The sequence below is a fragment of the Talpa occidentalis genome, unplaced genomic scaffold, assembly GCF_014898055.3.
Source record: "Talpa occidentalis isolate TD23 unplaced genomic scaffold, MPIMG_talOcc4v2.1 talOcc4.14, whole genome shotgun sequence".
Taxonomy (NCBI): Eukaryota; Metazoa; Chordata; class Mammalia; order Eulipotyphla; family Talpidae; genus Talpa; species Talpa occidentalis.
In genome coordinates, this window is record NW_023601433.1 from 80,449,887 (window position 1) to 80,471,778 (window position 21,892).

Below are 21,892 nucleotides of genomic sequence, written 5' to 3' on the forward strand. Positions count from 1 at the left end.
TAAATATTATGATTGATCTTTTTTCTATATTAAGGTATGTTTGTGTGTTAACTGACTTGAAATTGTCCACATTCATAATCCAAAAGAAGTAAATTTAGATACCATAAACTTGGAAATGGTCCAGTTATCTTGATAGTCCAAAATATTTTATTAAAAGTCTCCTAAAATATAAAATAATTGAATGAAAATTATTTTAAATAATTAGTGTTTTCTACAGACCTTGGTTTTATTTCCTTTCAATGTGTTTGCACACACAGGACAGACTCCTTTAGGCGATTTGTTGATTACTGCTTGCAGAAAATACCTCAGGAAAGGCCAACGTCAGCAGAACTATTACGGGTAATTTTTCAAATTTATATTTGAGGAAGGGGATTTAGAGTCATGTTGTAGTGGAATATAGTAAATCATTCTGATGGCAGCTCATCATGACAAACTGGATTAGAACATGCTGCCTTGTCATTTATCCAGAGATAGTAGCTAAGCATAGAAACAGCAAGATTATTGCAATGTATGTGCTATATATTCCCTGTGGATAGTTTTTTTTCCCCTACTTTTTCCTTCCCCCATCCCCTTTCTACCACATAACAAAGAATATTTCTCCTTGCTCTGGTCATCATTTTGATGTCCCAGTGACTAATATCTACAAGAACTTTACATGAATAGAATCTGCAGTGTTTCAAATGCTAACTCTAGGATTTTCAGTCAGTGTATTGCCAAATCATCAAGAGTGAAGATATATCATAAATATATAGCAGATATTTACATGACTTTACATCATGCATGTTGGTGACAAGAGTATCATGTCAATTTCACTCTTGATTTCACTATCATACACCTCTTTTCATGTGACATTTTATTACAGACTTTATATGTAGGCAATGTGTTCTATCAATATCAGTGAATTATATAGAAATCTCGTACAATATAAATAGTTTTTATTCAATCCAAGTTTCTTTAACCTTTTTCTCTATGCATATTTTCCAACTCTGTTGGAAAATAGAGAAAAACTTTAAGAAAAACTCATAAAGATTGTATTGCCTAAATTCGTGACTCTTAAAAATATTAGCTGTCCTTATAATTGAAGAGCATCTTGGCTAGGTCACAAATTCCTGGTTTACATTTTCTTTATCATAGACCTCTATAAACATTATTTTCTGGATTTGAATGTTCCTGAAAAATAGGTCTGAAACTGACTAATTCACTACCCAAATCTTAAGTGTTTTCTACTTGTGAGTAATGGACCACAGATACATGGTGGCCAAAGCAGCAAGGCAGAGGACTCCTTTGGCATGGAGCATTCACATGTTCTGGACTTCCCTGCTCTGTGTGCTCTGAAACAGGTCCACATTTCCAAAAAGAAAAGTGACAATCTGAACAACACACCAGAAGTGGGCAAATATTTTTTAAAAAATCAAAAAGCACTGCTATAAAAGGAAAAAATGATAACTTTGGACTTTAGTAAAATTAATGAGCTCAAAGAAAATGATACTATAAGGATTCAAAGCTGAAATGTTACAGCAACAGACAACAAGTGGTTAAATAACAAGTGGGCAAAGAAAAAGAGAGAAATGAAAGAGAAAAATTAAAATGGATTAATATATTATAAGCAACAAACTAATAAACCAACAAAGCTGGGTGTTTCTACTAGTGGATACTCTTAGGAAAATAAAACGAAATTAAATGCCAAAGGAAAATTCTAAAGATGCTTACAAGCAGAGATGGCACACATGGAAGACAAAGGAGATCTAATATAGGCCAACCTATTATTTCTGAAGAAGAAAACAAACACATGAAGCAGAAGATATCAAAAGATATACTTAGAAATAAGTGTTTGAATCTTGATTTTATTTGATTCAGTCTTTATTTGATGGACCAAATCAAAATAGCCCACCATATATTCAACAAACATTTACTGATTGTCTACTGTGTATCACACACTGTTCTAAGCACAGAAAATAAATAATACGGTGGCGCACAAGGGAAAGGTAGTGCCTACCCTCATGGAACTTACATTCTAATGAAGGAATAGGAAAATGAGTAAATAAATATCTGATACAATGTCAGGTATTGATAAAGTTTTGCAGAAAAAGAAAGCAAGGACAGGGTTAAAGAGTGACAGGAGCCATTGTTTTAGATAAAGAAGTAGGAAAGGCCTTTCTTGGGAGGTGACATTTAAGTGGAGCCCTGAAGAGAAAGACCATGAAACTGAACTTCAGTGATAAACAAATCATATTCTGATAAAGTTCCTGAACTCTAAGAATAAAGAACAAGTCATACTACAGACTGAAAAACTTATTTTTAGTTTTAATTTTGAGATAACCACTTAGCTTTACATCTACCTCTTCAGTAACACTCAAAACCAGAATATAATAGAATAATGTATATAAAGTTCTAAGGAAACAAAAATGGAAATCAAGGATTTGTAACCCAGCTAATGTGCTCTTCAGTTATAAATGCAGCTGAAATTTTCAGACCTCACAGATTTTGGCAATTTCCTTTCCTTAAAAGCTTTTTCTGGAGAAAAATTGCTCAGTGGCTAAATCTAGCCAATCTAGAGATTTAAAAAAAAAAAAAAAAAGGAGAAAGACAAAGGGAGGGAGAGAAGAAAGAATGGGTAAAGAACTACAGAATGGGCCTCCCTGGTGGCGTAGGTGGTTAAGCACAGCGCTGTGAAGCTGTCCGCAGCCTCTGCAGCGTGGGTTCAATCCCGGCTGGCTGGGGAGCTACCCATATGGCGCAGCAGACCTCTCCTGTCTCACCCGCTGCTCCCCTCAGCAGTGTATTTCATTCCGTCTGCCTGGTCTCTTCCCCGCTCTGTCTCTGGTGAATACTCTCACCCTCCCGTACATCTGGCCTGTACTCCAGTTCTTATATGCATGAATAGATAAATCTTAAAAAGAAAAAAAACTACAGAAACCTGGTACAAGAACTGGTAAACACCTCATTTGAATATGAAAAACATCATTTATTTTGCCTGGGAAAAGAGACTGTTTTGAAATAGGTAACACTACAACTTTTGGAAAGTAAAAATACAGTAGAATGTAGAATGGGAAGAATAAATCTTCCCATTCCAGATCTTTCTCTAGATTTAGCAACTGTTGTCTCCAATTTTGTTATATATCCTGAAGATTTTTTTTTACAAATGGAAAGAGATTGTTTTTGCACCAGTGGTAGCAAACTGGAAATCTGATTCTACCTTGATTTTTTTCACTTTATAGTGTTTTGAGTATTGCTCCACACTGCTACATGCAGGGCTACCTCATGACTCTTAATATTCTCAGATGAACTGTAATTTTTTTAAACAACCTGTATGTGTTGGTTGCAATCTTTTTTTGTTCTGTTGCAGGGAATAGACGTGTATGTTTTGTAAATGTCATTTTGTAAATGTATATATGTGTGTGTGTGTGTGTGTGTGTGTGTGTGTGTATATATATATATATATATATATATATATATCTCCAAAGAATAAATTCCTAGAAGTGGAATTGCTAATCAAGAGAAATGTGGATTTTTTTTTATCTGCTGTTTTTTATTTATTTTTTTTAAATAATAAATTTTATTTTTATATTCCCCATACAATTGCAACCCCCCCCATTCTGACCCCAATCCCTCCCCTCCCGCCCCTCACCCCCAAAAAGTGTCTCTGGTTCATAGTTTTTTGTTGATTTTGATTTTCGCTTTCTTATAGTTATTCATTTTCCTGGTCCCTTATTTAAGTTCTCTAGATTCCTGCTATGAGTGAGACCATCCGGTATTTTTCTTTTTCTTTTTGGCTTATTTCGCTGAGCATGATCCCTTCCAGCGCCATCCATGTTGCTGCAAATTGCATGTGTTTATCTTTTTTGAATGCTGAGTAATATTCCATGGTATATATGTACCACATCTTCTTGATCCAGTCATCTATTTTTGGGCATTTGGGCTGTTTCCAAAGCTTAGCTATTGTAAATAGTGCTGCTATAAACATAGGGGTGCAGATGTTCTTTGGAATGGATGTTTCTGTGTCCTTTGGGTAAATACCTAGGAGTGGAATTGCTGGATCCTATGGAAGCTCTATGTTTAGTAGGTCCAGAAATCTCCACACAGCTCTCCATAGTGGTTGGACCAGTTTGCACTCCCACCAACAGTGCAGAAGAGTTCCTTTTTCTCCACACCCTCGCCAACATTTGTTGTTGCTAGTTTTTTTAATATGTGCCATTAAGAGAAATGTGGATTTTAAATTTAAATAGATTTGCCAAATTGTCCTCCAAAGAGGTTGCACCAATGTATAGTCATGAACACATTATGAATACCAAAACTTTTTTAATTTTGTTAGCACTCTGAAGCTATTGGCAGCCACTGCAGCACAAGTAATCCTGGCCAGGGAGCTGACCCACATGGTGCAGCAGACCTTTCCTGTCTTATCTGCTGCTCCTCTCAGCACTGTATTTCACTAGATCTTCCTGTTTTGCTCCCCACTCTGTCCCTGCCCCACTCTGTCCCTGGTGAATCCTCTCACCCCCTGCGCCTCTGGCCTACATCCCAGCTCTTGTATACATAAATAAGTAAACCTTTAAATTTAAAAAAAAAAAAAAAACTTTGCTACTCAGATCAGTGAATTACTTTTCTTACTGTTGTTTTAATTTGTATTTCTTTTGAGTTAGGTAGAGCACCTTTCATATGTTGAAAAGACATTTCTATTTCCTTTTCTGTGAACTCTCTATAATATCTGCCATTTCTCTGTTGGGCTATTGAGTTTTTTCCCTCTTAATTTGTAGTAGATGTTGAAAATACTTGTTTTCCTATTTCCTTTGGCCTTTTTAATTCTGGACTTTGGGATAGGAAGGTCATACAGAAATTCATTTATGAAGAACTTAATATTTTTTCTCCAATTGGCTATCTAGTTGTTCCCAAATGCTTTTAAATAACTCATCTTTTTCTCACATTTTCTTCCTGATGTTAAAATGTCATATTCATTTAAATTTTGAAGTAAGGTAAAGTCATTGGTATAGTTAAAGTACAAAATATAAATATCAAATATATAATTTAAACATGAACATTGACACTGTAAAAATACCAATGTAACTAGGAAAAACTACAAGTAGGAAAGAAATGTGAGTATACTTATTTTTCTACTTTTCTACTGACTATTATTCAAATAGTCAATAATATATAATAAATAAAATATGGGTGTATATATGAAATAAAACTCCAATCTCTTAAAGTTTTTATGATTTTTTTGAGATTTTATTTGTACTATATTTGATTTTATTTTTTGATGGTGGAGAGAGGAGTTTTATTCCCAGGTCCACAATTTCTTTAGGTTCCCTTTCCCTAACAACCCTCTTAAGAATTCCAGGGGTAGATTCTCAACTCTCCTGAAAGGGTTTTCCATCTTCACACTCTCAGCTGCTTCTCCAGTCAGCTTCCAGAAAGTCCTGAACACCAGCTTCCAAGTAGGCAATTTTCTCTTCCAGTCTATAGTTGGTTGGCATAGCGTGGGCCAGCTGAGGGGTGACCAGGTCCTGTAGCTCAAAGGCATATAATCTTTTTTTTTTTAACTTTAAGAAATCTTTTAGGAACTAGTAACTCTTGGTAAAGAAATTATAACTAAATTAAACAAATCAAATATATCTTAATTTAATAGATTATTCTTAAAATTAGCATGTAAAATAGTCTTCCCATGGAAAATTATTTCTAAATATCCATCATTGTAAGAGAAAGAATGTGTAAAATGATATTCCATAATTTAGCAATATTTCTTTATGGATGGTGATGTATCAGGTGATTTTCTTTTATACATCTTTCTGTATTACTTAAATGTAATATAGTTCCAAGAACAATGGAATCAATCTTTTAAAAAAACCTTTCCATTGTAGGAGTTTGGAGAACAATGAGGAGATGGGATTTCAGGCAGAGAGAGCACAAGCAAAGCCCAGTATGAGAAATACCTGACGTAGGGCAAGAATTATCTAGAATATACTATGTGTTGGTTGGGGGCGGGAGAAGTAGGAGTGACTAGATTTGAGCCTAGAAATTCAAACAGGGTCCTGGCTGTAAAAAGCCAGACTTTAGGATGGAGGCAATAAGATTTTTAAGACACTGCGTGTCACTTTTAAAAGGCAGGTAAGGATTCAGCTATTTCATGCAATAAGAAGTCCAGCACTTTGGGAGAGACAAGGTGTTATAAGCAGTCCAGAGCTGGAAACAGTGCAACAATGTCATCATTGATCTAAGCAACTCTGTCCTCCTACTTTACCATCCTTAGCATGTGGCTTTTATCTTCTGGGTCACCAAATGGCTCCTGCATCTCCAGGGTTCCATTCTTTATTCTATGCAGGAGAAAGAAGGAAGGGTGCAGGGCAAACTCCCTTCTCCTCATGTGCCCTGCCTTTTTATTTTTAGTCTAGAAAATCAAGCCTTCCTCAGGGACTTCTGCCTATATTACATTGGCCAGAACTTAGTCACACTGTTATCTCTAACTACAAAGACGGATAGAATTGGACTCTTACTTTTTAGTACTTACACTAAGGGAAAACAAGCAAAAGAGGTTGGAATGGGGACAAGTGGGACACTGCATCTGTCACCATGAATGACATGATAAAATCAGTGTTTTAGAGAGAAAGAAGCTGTAATAGATCACCAGAAATGAACCCCCAAATCAAGAAAGCTGAGTTGTATCCTTACTTTGTCCACTATTTAGCTGTGTAAATCACCAAAACTCTCTGAGCCTAAATTTCCTTAACTTGAAAATAAAAGAATTCCTAGGAGCTATTCCTGCTCTAAAATCCAATGATCCTAAGGTACAGCCTGAAGTTTACTAAAACCTGATTTGCTCTTGTATAATTGCAAGTATTAGAGTAGCAAAATAATTTACATTCTCCCTTTCATTCTTATCCTTGAAATGTTCAGGCTATACTTGGTTCCAGGGGTTGTGTTTCATTTTCCAAAAGGGCTTTTTGCAGAAGAGAGCTTTTGTAAAAGCAGGAGCAAAATCCACAATTCCCCTGACAGCAAATTCATACAGATTATTTTTTTCCCAATGCTCCTGGGCCATCTTTCATGTCTGTTTAACATATAAAGAAATTAAATCCATTCCATCATCTAAGGCTACCACATTATATCTCATTTTCCTAATATCTTCAAATTATAATTTCCCATAAGTGAATTTTCCACATAACTGAACCTTTTCCTTTAAAGAACAAAACTTCCTTCTCCCACTTTTGATCATTTGCTGTGGAATTTTATCAAAATACATGATATGCTTCTCTGCTTTCTTAAAGCATAATGAATATAATTTCACTTCTTGATGACTTTGAAATGCTAGTGTTTCCTGAACTCTTGGAATATAAAAGGTCTATCTAAGGTGCAATTGCCCCTTGCAAAATACCTACAAACCTGTGTTCATTTGTGTAGTTGGTAGGTTAGTCATGGAATCACACGTTCTTCCTCTCTCTCCTGTCAGAGAACTTTCAAAGGTCAATTCTTTTTTATAACAATCCTATCGTTAACATTTCTTTTTTTTTTTTTTTTAAAGATTTATTTATACAAGCACTGGGTACAGTCAGAAGCGCGGGAGGGTGAGAGAATTCACCAGAGCCAGAGCGGGGAGCAGAGCAGGCAGAAGGACCGAAGTACACTGCTGAGGGGAGCAGCGGGCGGCAGGAGAGGTCTGCGCGCCATGTGGGACCCTCCTCCGGTGGCGGGGGAGCAGCTGGGGATCGAACCGGTGCTGCAGAGGCTGCAGGCAGCTTCGCAACCCAGCGCTCAACCGCTGCGCCACTGGGGAGGCTCGTTAACATTTCTTAACTCTTTATTTTCCCACTTCTTATTCCTTCTTTCTAGCCTGTTATAGACTGAAAAGCCAGGAAACCAGAATATGAATTAAAGATTTTTGTTAATATTGAAAACAAAGGCTGCTTATACCAAGAAAACAATGGACTTTGGGGGCCGTGATCTTCACTTTTCAGAAACCCTTTTCCCTTATTTCTGGTTGTACATCTCTAGAATGGGAAGATGAGGTTTCAAGAGTTCTGACCTCTAAAGTGAACAGCTGCCATATTTTGAAGTACACGCTCATGTGGCCACAGAAATAGAAGACAATAATACATGAGTGTGTTTTTGAAAGGGTGGTAGTGTAGGGTGAAAAGGAAGACTGAGAAAGATTGTAACAATAATATTCTATAATCTGTGTTGCTTTTGTTTATTCTAGTTCACATTTGAAAGTTATAAACCTTTCAGTACTTAAAGTTCTAGTCTTTGTAATTACTTGTATGGCGAAGTAAACGTTAAGAACTCTCATGTAAACTCTAGGACAGAGTCCATAAAATGGGGCTTGAGAGGGAAGAGAAAAGTACAGGTTAATCTTTTTATGAGTTTTATAAGATATGATAGACTACAGGAAATGAAAATCATATTTTGTTACTTCTCTAAAATCCATAGAACTATTTTGTGTCTATTTACTTTTATAGCTACATCTTACACCTAAAATTTTTTCCTCATCAGTTTCTGGAGTTTTTTTTCTCTCTTCCCTCAATCAGCATGACTTTGTTCGGCGAGACCAGCCTCTGCGTACCCTAATTGACCTCATACAGAGGACAAAGGATGCCGTCCGTGAGCTGGATAACCTGCAGTACCGAAAAATGAAAAAAATCCTTTTCCAAGAGACACGAAATGGACCCATGAATGAGTCACAGGAGGATGAAGAAGTAGGTTAATTTATTTTACCAGGCACTTATAGAGTACCTACTATGTGACAATTTTCTGGATTGGTCGCTATTGAAAACATTTTCAGGAATAAAAAATGCAATTGTTACTCTCTGCCTTAAGAGAAATGCATGGTTTCAGAAGAGAGGGTCATAAAATAACTTTTATATAAGGCAAAATATGAAAAATGCTATAGAGATCTATCCAGCAAGATTCCACAGTAGAGAGAAAATAAGTTTGCTGGTGGGGTTCGTGAAGGTTGCATGGAGGTTGTGTGGTTTGTTTTGTTTTGTTTTTAAAGATTTGTTTATTTATTTATACAAGCACTGGGTACAGTCAGAAGCGCGGGAGGATGAGACAATTCACCAGAGCGGGGAACAGAACAGGCAGACTGATGAAGTACACTGCTGAGGGGAGCAGCGGGCGGCAGGAGAGGTCTGCGCTCCATGTGGGACCCTTGCCTGTGGCCGGGGATTGAACCGGCGCTGCAGAGGCTGCGGGCAGCTTCACAGCCAGTGCTCAACTGCTGCGCCACCAGGGGAGGCCTGAAGGTTGTGTGTTTTTTGATAGACAGACATGGGACATTTTAGACTCAGAAAAGAGCTGTACTTTGGAAAGATTATCCTGGCAACAGAGTATAAAATAGATTTGAATGGGCCACATTATTGGGAAGAGTACATGCAAGAAGAAGAAGGGTAGTGTCAACAGAAATGAAGAAGAAAGGAACACTTCCTCAAAACATTATAGAGGTAGATTTTCTAATACAACACTCTGACTGAAAGTGACAGTGACATAAGAGGAGTTGTTTACGGTGACTCTGAACCTTTGAGCCTGGGTGACTAAAGTATGTCGACACCAAGAATGGGGCCGGGGCAGGGGAGGAGAAAAAATAGGTTTGAGATGATTTCACTTGGGTACATATTGAATTTAAGTTCTTGGCATTACATATTACTGACATAGTATAAAAGTGGAGTTTTCAAAGGAGAAATGACTTTCTAGTTTCTCAATCAAATAACTCAGGAAGGATTTGTTGAAGGCAAGAGTAAGAACAATTGGGATACCTGAATGTGACACCTAGTCACTGGTTGGCATATATAAACCCAGAATACAGGAAAGAGGGCTACATAAAATGTAGTTGGTTATGGGTCAAGAGCATTAAAATGATAATGAATCAAGGCATTAAATGTAGAATGAAAAAATGCCCTGTATCAGGTAAGAAAAGGGAGCCTTCAGAAATAAAGGTTTTCATGGCAGTTAAGAGAATGAACAACTTCAAGGTAGGAGGGGCCAGTACCACCAGATGCCACGGAACAGTCATGTTAGACAAGGACCCAGGAAAAGATAATGTGTTTTACAAGGGGGGCATTCTTGGCCATCTTAGTAAAAGCAGTTTCACAGGAATCGCTCAGATGAACAGTAGATTGCTGTGGATTAGAGAATAAATGGGAAATGAGAAAGTGGAGACAACAAAAGTAGGTTATTTTAAGAGTCATCCATTTGGCTAAGAAGGGAAAGTGAGAAAGGGCAATATGTAGAGAGGTTCATAAATATGGGCAAGCCTCTTCACATCTGTATGCAGAAGGGAAAGAACCAGGACTGAAGATATAGTGAAATAATTAGGATTTCAGAAAGTGCATAGGTTAGGAGCAGAGCATAGTGCAAGAGAAGTCTTAAATAGAAGAAAGGATTCCTCTTCCTCTAAACTAGATTTAAAGTGAAAAGGAATGCAGGATAGATTTTATTTTAGCTTTTTACTATGAAAGAAAATAAAAGTTATTTTATCAATAATTATAAACATGAAATTCTGAAAGCTGAATTGGACTATAAAATATCTTGATTGCATATATACAAATGGTCACCTTTAATTGGGAAAATAAATCTATCAAAAATATAATGTACTATCTGCCATTTTAAATCACCCCAATTACCTATGCCATGGCTAAGCAACAATTCATTAAAGTTATATATGTACAGCATGGTTCTTTGAAAATAGGTTTTATTTGAAGCTCAGTTGCTTTAATTCTGTTTAATCTTATATTAAAAGATATCCCACTGTGATGGATAAATTATATGTTCTGATTATTTTGCCACTTCTCAAATAGTAGTCTTTGGACTAGTTGTGATGAATACCAGTATTATTTAACAGATATATTTAATCAGATTACAGAGGTAAGCATGATGGAATTGCTTGAGGGAGGAAGAATTTAATTACCTGTCCAGGACAGTAGAATTAATATCCATGCTTAGATATGAAGATGCTCAATAATGACTTGCAAAGGAACATGTTGTCAAAACTCTGAAAACTCTTTTCATTCTATTTTAGTTTCAAGTGGCCACTGTTGTATTTATAAATAGCCTAGAGGTCACCAGTTCAGTAGCTTGTAGTCATTCTCTAGTCTACCAACTTAATTTCTCTGAAGGTCTCTTACAAACCTGGCCTCCTTCTGCTTACTGACTGGCCATACGATAATATGATAGTTGCATATGACAGGGAAAGCCCTGGGATTGCAGCTTTTGGAGCCTTATGACCCATGTCCAGAATGGTCCTTGGGGAAAGCAGAGAAGTGAATTTGAGATCTCTGAAAATGGTGGGGGGAGTAGTGGAGTCACTACATAAAAAGTTTATCTTTGCAAATTTGGCAGAAAAGCAACTTGGCACTGCAAAATTGTGTGTGCTTAATAGCTTAGGCAATGGATTGGCGCTTTATCTCCGGTCATTTTTTTTAACCCCAGTGCCCCATTTTTATAGGACAGCGAACATGGAACCAGCCTGAGCAGGGAAATGGACAGCCTGGGAAGCAACCATTCTATCCCAAGCATGTCTGTAAGCACAGGCAGCCAGAGCAGCAGTGTGAACAGTATGCAGGAGGTCATGGATGAGAGCAGCACTGAACTTGCCATGATGCAGGATGACGAAAGTACAGTCAATTCCAGTTCCTCTGTGGTACACAAGAAGGTAAGTTTCATGGTACCCTCCATAGCTATAGGTTTAAGCAATCATAATGAAACCCGCTCAGGACATTTAGCATCTGGATATTTTAATTACCTTTTTACATCTGAAATGTGGGATTATACTTAACACTTGACAGTTCTTTTACAGTGAACAGATAATGGACAACTATTAAAGCTATTGTCTTTGCCTATTTCATCTTTCTTTCTTGTTACTCTGATGTCTACCACCATCAATAAATAAATATAAATAAATCCATAAATTTCCAAGTCAAAGAAATCATTAAGTTCCTCTCTAAAACAATAACCTTAATACTGTAGACCTTAAAATTTTCCTACATAAAACATATTGGTTGTACCCTCTCAAAAATACCATGCTGATTCGGAACTATGTTTCTTAATGTATATTCCCAACAAACTATTTTTTAGAAACAGTTTCTAATGTTTTTTTGTTCTTTCTTGGATTTATTGCTAGTTTCTTCTAAGGTTCGCTCTCTGACAGCTTAACTATTCTGAGCAATTCTGTTTTTTATTTAGACTTTACTTTTCTAATTAAAGATCTTCATTTCATACAGTCCTATAATCATGGTTGGTTCGTAAATTGAAATATGGGGAAATATTTTTTATGCTTCAATGTCTATTAAAATGAGTATTTCACAGAATTATCAATAATAGTTTGGAGGAATTCCCAAAGTGTTTTAGTGACTTTAGGTAAGCATTCCATATGGAATTGTAGAAGAAAGATTCCATGTAATTTTTTCTTTAATAGGTATAGGTGAGGGATATAGAAAGGTATATTTCTTTATTAGGTGTATTTGTACTTAATAAATGATGGTGACACATTCTAATTCCAATGAGAAGGCATGACTAAGGATTTTTTTCACCTAGACTTCAATTGATTGTGTATTTTTCTTGGGAGTAAAAAGAAATTGAACAGTAAGGGTGAAAGTATACCCATGCCCCATCGTGAATAGTGGAGGAGAGGGATACACATTGTTTTCTAAACTAAACCTCTTCATTTTTTCAACAAATGTTGGTGGAGACCTCTACTATGTACCAGGAACTATGGTAGACCTTGAGAATGCAGAGGAAATAAAAGAGACATGGTGCATTGATGGAGCTATTATCTGTGAGGGAGATTAAGCAAATAATTACACAAATAACAATTATCATGAAATTATGAAGCTCACTCTAGATTAAGGAGGATTTAATCTGGCAGGGAGTACTGGAAAGCCTACCAAATTGAGTGATACTTAATCTAAAACTTCAGAGAAAATTAGGAGTTAGCCAACTTGGTATGAGAAATGGGCATGAGTTAGAAAACAAGCACAAATGCCCTGAGACAAAAAGAACATTGTATGTTTGAGAAGGAAAAAGATGTCGAAGAGGTTAGAACTTGATGAGCTATGTGGCCAGCGAATGACAGAGAGACAGCAAGGATCCAGATTATCAGAAAGCTGTGGAAGCATTTTGAGAAAAGGTGTGATATCAGACAGAGGTAGAAATCTGCTAAGAGATCAGCATTGCCAGCTGGCCTCAAGTCATCATGTGTTTGAAGGGTAGAAAACAAAGCATTGTTGAGCTGTCTTTATAGAAGGAGCTATCATGAATGCTGACAGATCTGACTCTTTGCTTTTTATTCCCTCTGGGGCATCATGGCTATAGGGGACAAAAGAAGAGACGTTCTGTTCCATATAGAGAATAAAAAAAGAGGAATTCTCGAGTAATTCTCTTACTCCAGGGCTTCTCAAATGAGCACCTAGAATTAGGGGGGAAAAATATACTACTGGTATTGTCAACAAGAACGAAGATCCTTAATTTGAACTCAAGGTTTTTAATTTTAATTTTGGCATGCTGATGTAGAGCTGTCATGTAGGAATATACATCTTTCAATACTTTTTTCTTCTTATAATCACTTAAGAAATAGATACTAATTTATATTTTGAAACAAAAAATGTCAGAAAGAATGTACATTACATATTATGAAATATATAGAGGAAATGGGATGGGATGGAATGGAAGAAAATTGAAAAGCACTTGCAAATATAACTTCCATTGTATTTGCTTTAAAATAAAGGCAGAAGACAATATCAACAGAGTAAAAAGTCAAATCACAGAATGGGAGAAACTATTTGCAAATCATTTATCTAACAAGGGATTATTATCAGAATATATAGAGAACTCAAAAGCTCAATAACAAATAGCCCAAATCAAAAATGAGCAAACCATTAAAATAGACATTTCTTCAAAGAAGATCTACAAATGTCAATAAGCATATGAATAGATGCAGAACATCACAATTTGTAAGGAAAATGCAAGTCAAAACTACAATGAGATACACCCATTAGAATGGCTACTATCAGAAAAAAAAATAGAAAACAAGCGTTGGGAAGTATATGGAGAAATGACAACCCTATGTGTAGGAATATAAAATGGTACAGTGCAAACAGCACAGTGATTCCTCAAAATTTTTAAAATAGAATTTCTATATGATCCAGTAATTCTACCTCAGGATATATACCCAAAAGAATTGAAAACAGAATCTCAAGAAGTTATTTGTACACCCATGTTCATAGTGGCATTACCCACAATAGCTAAAACAAGGAAACAGCCCAGATGTCCATCAACAGATGAATAGACAAGCAAAATGTGACGTATATATGCATACAATGAAAAATTATTCAGCCTTACAAAAGAAGTTTTGACATATGCTGCAACAAGGATGAACCATGAAGAATATGCTAAGTAAAATGTACTGGTCCCTAAACAACAAGTACTATCTGGTTTCACTTATATGAGCTACTCAGAGTAGTCAGAATCATGGAGACAGAAAGTAGAATGATGTTTGCCAGGGGCAGGGGAGAGAGGAGTGGAGAACTGTTTCATGAATATGGTGTTTTAGTTTTACAAATTGGAGAGTTGCAGGGATGAATGGTAGTGGTGGTTGCATAAATGATAAATGCATTTAGTAGTATTGAACAGTACACTTAAAAATGGTTTTGTTACAGGGCCGGGAGTGGGCTACCCCAGAATCCCCAAACTTGCCTGTTGTAAATAGGTTCTGCCATTCTGCCATTCATCGCATTAAGACAAAACATGTAGACCTTTAATGGAAAGGAACTTTAATACAATTAGTGTGCAATACAGAAAAGACAAAGAATATAATTTTTAAATTAAGCTCCCAAAGTTATTCATCCCCTTGTGAGTAAAAGTCAATCCAAATAAGATTGGCCCAAAGTAAGGCCCAAAGCCTGTCACAAGTCTAAAGCACCTTCTGGCAGGGAACCAGAAGGGTCAAAAACAGTCAGACAAGTCTGGGAAGAAAAGAGCAAAATCAAATTCAAGATAAAAGCTGCCATTGTTAACCTCCCCACAGATCTCTCCCCTACATCTGCTCAACCAGTCCAGGACCAAGAAACTAGCACAGTTTCTTTACATGTCCGCTCCACATGCCTTCTCCAGGTCTCCTTTTTCTCCATCCTGCTTCCTTCTTTAGTCTCTTCCCCACTTCTCCTCCCTGCTCAGTTCCACTCTCCTTTGGGTGAGGCAGGGAATCTGGAACCTCCCCTTTTCCTGGGGACTACCCTGTTACAATTCTGATGGTAAATATAAGTAAGAGGAAAATAAGCAGGCTAGAAAAATGAATACATTACATATGAAAATTTAATGTTATATAGGGTATCTCTGTGAAACCAATTTAGTCATATACCTGAGCTTAAAATTATATATCTTTAAATAAAATAGAAATTAAAAATTACTCAGAAAGTGTACGTGTATTAACTTACTCAGATTCCTAAGTTTTCCATTTGGGAACATAAATGAAGTAGGATCTTAAACTCTCAATAGAGAATTTTGTATAATGGACTATAAGAATGGGCAAACTAGTTCATAGTTCTGTCTGCCATTGTTAGCCAAGTTGCAAACCTGTCTGGAACTCAGTTTCTGTATCTGTAAAATTAAAAGTTATTCTGTAAGGCATCAAAGGTCTCTTCTAGCTACTGTGCTTCTATTTCTATTATCTTGAAAGAAGCAAATCTCGAATGTGACTATCAAGCTGTTTTGTAAAGCTTTCCTGAGGAGCAGGCCTCATCCACATCTCACCCAGGACAAGGTCTGCTTTTATCTCTTACATTATATATTTGGATTCCACTTATTCCATTTAATGGAATGAAAAGGGGCAGTTTTCTAAAGTTACTGCCCTGATCAGTCCCTTCAGATGGAATGGTAGCAACAATATATATTACACGTAGGTACAGGTAACATTTATGACACAAGTTGGATTCTCTAAGAAGCAGAACTAAGGCAGTTTAGCACAGCAGGAATTTTTTGTTTTGTTTTGGAAAGTTCTTTGGGGATCAGTACCTATGGAAGGGAGCAGCGCTGGGCAGAGGGCAAAACTGGGCAGAGATGCAGGCCTAATGGTAGATTCAGCTGGCCCCCAGGGAGCTCTGGAGCTAAAATGACCCTTCAGAGTTATCCAAACTGGGCCAAAATGGCTTGGCCTTGATATCCCCACCTAGACCAGCCATTGAATATGAGCTACTGAGAAGGGTGTGAACGGGGCAAAGTTGCTCTCTGTAGCCAAGGACAGTTGCTTGTAAGTCCTTTCTTAAAGGGGGATTAGGTGGTTCATTTCTAGGTCTATCATAATTTGTGACCACAAGATTATTTTAGAATAAAAAGCAATCAATATTGTTTTATAAGACATTTACCAATCTTGCATACGTTCATGTCCAGAATCTTAGAAAAGGTTGCATGTCACTAAATTATCATTTTAATGTGTTCTACCCAGTATCTGATTATACTATTTTATTTTTAATACTTGTCACTATCTAAAATAAATTATTATGTATTAATTCGTTGATTACTTCATGACTATAAGTAAATTCTATCAGGGAGATTATACCTGCCTTGTTCTACGCTACCTAGAACAATGCCTGAGATAGCATAGGCACTCAGTGAATAACTATGGAATGAATGAATGAACAATAACAAAACACAGGGAATGAATTAATTACTTAATACTAAAAATCTTGCTATTTTGGTTCATTGAAAATAATGGATTGAAGAGTTAAGTAATCTGTTATCTTTATGGTTTAAAAAAATTAAATGTATAATTTCTCTAGTAATAATGTTCTAGACTAATAAGAACATGCTTAATAAATACCAAAATATAAGAATAAAGGTGGGGAAATTTTCGCTCTCTGTGGTTATTGCAACCAAGTAGACATTACCCTAAATTATCCAGATCATAGATATGAAACAGATTTTATATAAGAACTAAACTCACATTTAAAAGCCACATGTAACTAGTAAGAAACGTGACTTAGAATTAACTGCTCCGCATTCAGAATAAAGATGCCCTGATTTTAGTATGACAATTCACAGATCAAGCCCCAAAATGTGAAGTGGGACAATGAGAATTTTCCTTTGATATCAAAATTTCAGGTTACTTCTTTCTCTCTAGTCTTTGCCTCTACTCTGGTCTTTCCCAGGCCCTGACGGGATCCTAACATAATCTTACTTTTGAGCAAGAATGACATAAAAATTTTTTCTGACAAAATAATCTGTATCTTTAGGCTGGTAGCACCTCAAGGATCTTTACTATCCACCTAGGACAGTGTCTGCCACATAGGAAGCACTCAGCAAATATTGTGTTCAACAAAGATAAACTTTTTATAGGACACAATTCTGTACCTCAATTCTTGATTATTCACGAGTGACTCCAGGGCAAACTTTAAATCAAACTAATTTTTGTTATTACTCTCACCTAGCCTGCTTCTGAGCCTATACCTACTATGGACGCCTTAAAGCATGGTGCAATAGTAGCAAACAGACTTTACTACCATCCTAAGCAGTGGAAGTCTTTTTTTATATTTGTCAATTAAATATTATATCTTTGTTTTATTACAATCTAAGATGAATTATCTTTGCCTAATGCTGCCTTTTATTAACAAAGACCATAATATTTTAATATAGTAAAAGTTTTTGGTTAAAATTTTGTTATTTTAAGGTATTAAGGTATGACACTAGTGAACTGTAGTCATCATGACCCCCTTTTGGAGATTATTTTTTAAAAGATCATTCTATCTTTTTTTTTTTTTTTTTTTTGCTCTTAAAGAACAGCTTTCACCATTTTCGTGGGGGTGAGGGAGAAGAAATGTCTGTGAAGGGGAATGGATGTTCTAGTTTAATTTTCACTTGCTTCAGTGGCCTTTTCTATTATTTTTGCTGAAGAGAGGGGGTTCGTTGACTCTTCAACCCACACTTGGCAAAGTAAAAGTAAATTAACATGTGAAGGTAATGTTTCTTAAACAGCAGTGACACAACCACTTCTTTATAGTAACATCTTTATCCTTAACATCCTACTAGTAATTTTTTTTCTCCCTGTCCTTCCAGGTTAAGATATCCTTTTCCATCTTCTTCCCTTTTCTAACCCCAGCATTTTATAGCTGCACTTGCTTAGGCAATGATTTAATAATTTTGAAGTGAACAAAGCAAAAGAGAAATGGTAGGTTTGCTGATCCTGTGAAAAGTGTGGGTGTCTCTAAAAAGATGTTTATCATTACCATTAAAGTCATTTTTTATTCCCACCCCCCCAACCACAAAATGTATACTTGTATGTATGTGTTTGTGTGTGTTACTATTTTACAACTTTCTTAGAGTACAGGGTGGCAGATTTTTAATGAAATACAAATTTGAATTCTGTTAAATAATATGACAGAAAATGTCATTTTCTCAAAAGGTCCTCCAACCTATGTTCTTGAGCTTATTTATTTAGGAAACATCTACTGAGTGCCTACCAAGTATAAAGTACTATGCTAGGTGCTAGAGAGATTGAGATTTTTTTCAAACCACATTTTGACCTGTTTTCAAGAAGTTCACCCTCTCATGCACAGAGAAGTAAATATGATGTGATAAAGGTATACTCAAAATTGTACAGAGTCCAAAAGACTCTGTTAAGAGTTCTTTCAAGCTAATCTCGAAACTCTAAACAAGTGACTGCACCATGAATTTTTCAGACACTTAGATAAAAACTTTTCTAAATAAAAATAAAGCCTCTTACCTAGGGTTTGATAGCTGCATGTATTTCACTACATTATGTAAAAGTTCTATTCTTTTTACTAAAGCTTTTGATCAAATTTTATAACAGCTTTTTTTTAAATCTGAAGTTTTATTTTTTATTATGAAAGCACACTGTACATTTGCTGAGCTAACATAGGTTTGTTTAAAACTGATCACCAATCATATTGATATTTCAAAGAGCTGTTTCGTTTGAATGATAGTATCTTAAAGATAAATTATAAACCAAGTCATATATATTGTATCTTGATAAAGTAGCATACGATATTTGTTCTTAATCATCCAAAATGATCATTCAACATCAAAGATGTTGGCCCTTTCATTATGCTTCAGAAATAAGATGTATCAGTACCTAACTGCATAAACTAGCAAATTGACCCTTTCCATTATTAATCTTAAAATGCGTTCAGTTTAGAAACTCTGGGAGCCAGATATAATGGTCATTTTCAAAGGGACAGCTACTTAAAAGATAATACAAGCAACATAAAAGATACCTAGGAAAGTTGGTAGTTTGTTTATATTTACTTCTCAAATCCATTCCCCTCATTTTAAAATTGCTTCATTTAAGTTGTCTTCAGGGTTTTGAATTTGTTTGATGCAATGGAATTAAATATTTTAAAATTTGTTTCCCTTTACTTGAAATGGATAGCCACTGTTAGATTAAAATTTTGCCCCACTTTGTGATCTTTTGAAGAATACTTGAAGACTCTTAGTATTGGTGATCTCTGTGATGAAGCTCAAATGGGAAACAGTTCTTTTATAAAAGGAAAAAAAATAGGGTGAAACACAATTATATTTAAAGTGATTAAAATTTGGGACCTATTTTTCAAACTAACTTTTTTTTTCCGTCAAACTTCTAAAATAGCATCATCTTTAAAATACACCTTAGTGGGTTATTTAACTACATGCCAACTAAAAATCACTATGATCTTGAATTTTAACTTTGCCAGTATATTCCAATATCCTTGAGTTTAAAAGCTTAGCAAATATAATGTTATTTTAAACTTCTTGATAAGCAAGGTCCTAACCTAAAAGTTCAAATTTTAATGAGAAAAACAAATTAATAAAATTAAAATAGACATATTTTGGTATGATTTGTTTTATTCTATTAGGTGAACAGTATGAAAAGTCACTGGTTATCTTTGTAAATCAAATTACAATTTGAAGCTTAGCTCCTACCACATCATCTTAGATCTGCCTCTTAAGTCAGTGCCTTTAATATTAGCTAAGTAACACACCCAAACTGTGACTTGTTAAGTCCTCCTGTAAATACACATACCTCTAGATAGTCTTTCCTTTTGATTGCTGGCATTTAAAAATTTTCTCTCTTGGACTGAAGTAAGTAGGGTCAGTTTTGGAGGTAAATGTAATTTGTTAATGAATATCCAGCAATATACATGATAGTAGATCCCAGTCCATTTCTCTTTAGAACCTTAAACCTACTGTATGAATCACATTCCCACACCCAATTTCCCTTTCCACTATGAAGTAAGAGTCCAGATTTCCCAAGAAACGATGCAGAAACTTAATTGCTCTATCAAATACTTTCTAAGTTTCAAAAATATGGGTTGAGATACAACACTGTCTATAGAACTCTGCAATGATGGAAACGATCTCTATCTGGATAGCTCAATATGGTAGTCCTAGTTAGTGGCTAGCTTGAAACTGTTGGTATGACACAAAAACTGAAGTTTACATTTTATTTAAATTAAATATCTAAGAGATTTGTGGCTACCTTATTAATGGGCAGCACAGCAGTAAACATTATATGACCTATGTTCTCAGAGGCACTAAGTGTCCCTTCATTTTTTAAAAACAAAAATAGACCACTATGCAGTAAACTGAAAAAAATGTCTATAGATGTACAATAATAGTAGATACCTTCCCAACAGTCAGAAGCATTCTAAATTTATAAAAGGAAAATTAGCCCAATGATAAATTTAATTTTGGGTCTTGGCTTTTTTCCTGGATATAAGATCTAATTTTCCTTGAGAAATATGTATGTTTGGATTTTTCAAAATTTCAGACTATCTGATAAAATTTTATACCTACTAATCCTCTTTAATTTTGTTTTCTGATGTAAGAAAGAGCAATTATCAAAAATTTCAAATGGTCATGGACAAAATACAAAACTGACTTCTCTCAAATGGTTTCTCCTAAAACCCTAGGGCAATAAGAGAATTAATTTCTCTTTCCCTGTCCTGAACATGTACTATTTAAAAATCCCCCATGGTTGTACATGTTTTTGAACTATTAATTATTATAGTATCTGTTTTCCTGAAGGGCTAGAGCTACTTACTGACTGACCACTCCATCTTTTTAGAGAGAAGCATTGCCCTTTGAAAGCATTTTCCCCTTTAAAAGTCATTTCAGTTGCATTTAAGAAACATCCATTATTATCCTTTCAGGGAATGTTATTTTTCACTGGGTGTTATAATAAGATTAATCATCTTTGCCTATCAAGAAACACAGACTTGATTAAATCAGTCAAGGACATTAAATTCAGCCTTTACACACTCTGGTGACCATACCCAGAGTGAGTTGAGAAAGAATTTGTGAAACTATCATTTGGTTAAAATTGTATGCCTATCTCTTTAAATCTAAAAAAAAATCCTTTCAGAAGCTGTAGAGAGAAGGTGCTAGAACTGTGTACGATCATGACTGGAAAGCAGGATCCCTCAGTGACTGCCGAATCTTCCCAGCACAAGATAGAGAGGCAGTTCAGCACAAGCCTACACTGGTTCTAGGCAGAACGATGATTCTACCGAACAGATCTCAAATAAAATTAAATTGAGAAAGCAGATCTTTCAAGGGAATGAGGCGGAGGCTCGCTTTTATGTTAAAAGCAACCAGCATCCTCCTTGCTAGACATGGACATGACATTTTTAAAGGAATTATTTGGTTACAGCGTTTTAAGCAAACTGTTCTAAGGAGTCTGTACATTGCATTGTTTTTTCTATTCTTTTTTTCTTTTGCATATATGTAATTCTGGAGGTAAAGAAAAAGCCTGCCAGGGATTCAGAAGGCATCCCACTAGCGATCAGCTGACATTCCTAACTGAAGGCTGCAATGTGTTGCTTATTCATTTTGTACCGTGGGAGCTGCGGGGACTAGCAGAGAGCTAAACTATGCATTTCAAACAGCAGTGCTTGTGCAGAAAGAGGGGTGAGAGAGAGGC

At 35.7% G+C, this 21,892-nt stretch overlaps 1 protein-coding gene across 4 annotated transcripts in view; it reads left to right on the forward strand.

Moving 5' to 3' along the window:
* Positions 1-21,892, forward strand: part of TAOK3 (TAO kinase 3) — a 158,920-nt gene that overhangs the window by 104,688 nt on the left and 32,340 nt on the right. For 3 of the 4 annotated variants that reach the window (XM_037511084.2, XM_037511085.2, XM_054695305.1), the window contains exons 11-13: positions 258-339; positions 8,517-8,684; positions 11,432-11,638. In XM_037511084.2, coding sequence (XP_037366981.1) covers positions 258-339; positions 8,517-8,684; positions 11,432-11,638 — 457 coding nt within the window. Of the gene's footprint in view, positions 1-257; positions 340-8,516; positions 8,685-11,431; positions 11,639-21,638; positions 21,709-21,892 lie in introns of those variants that run through there. The other variant, XM_054695306.1, reaches the window with a different exon arrangement.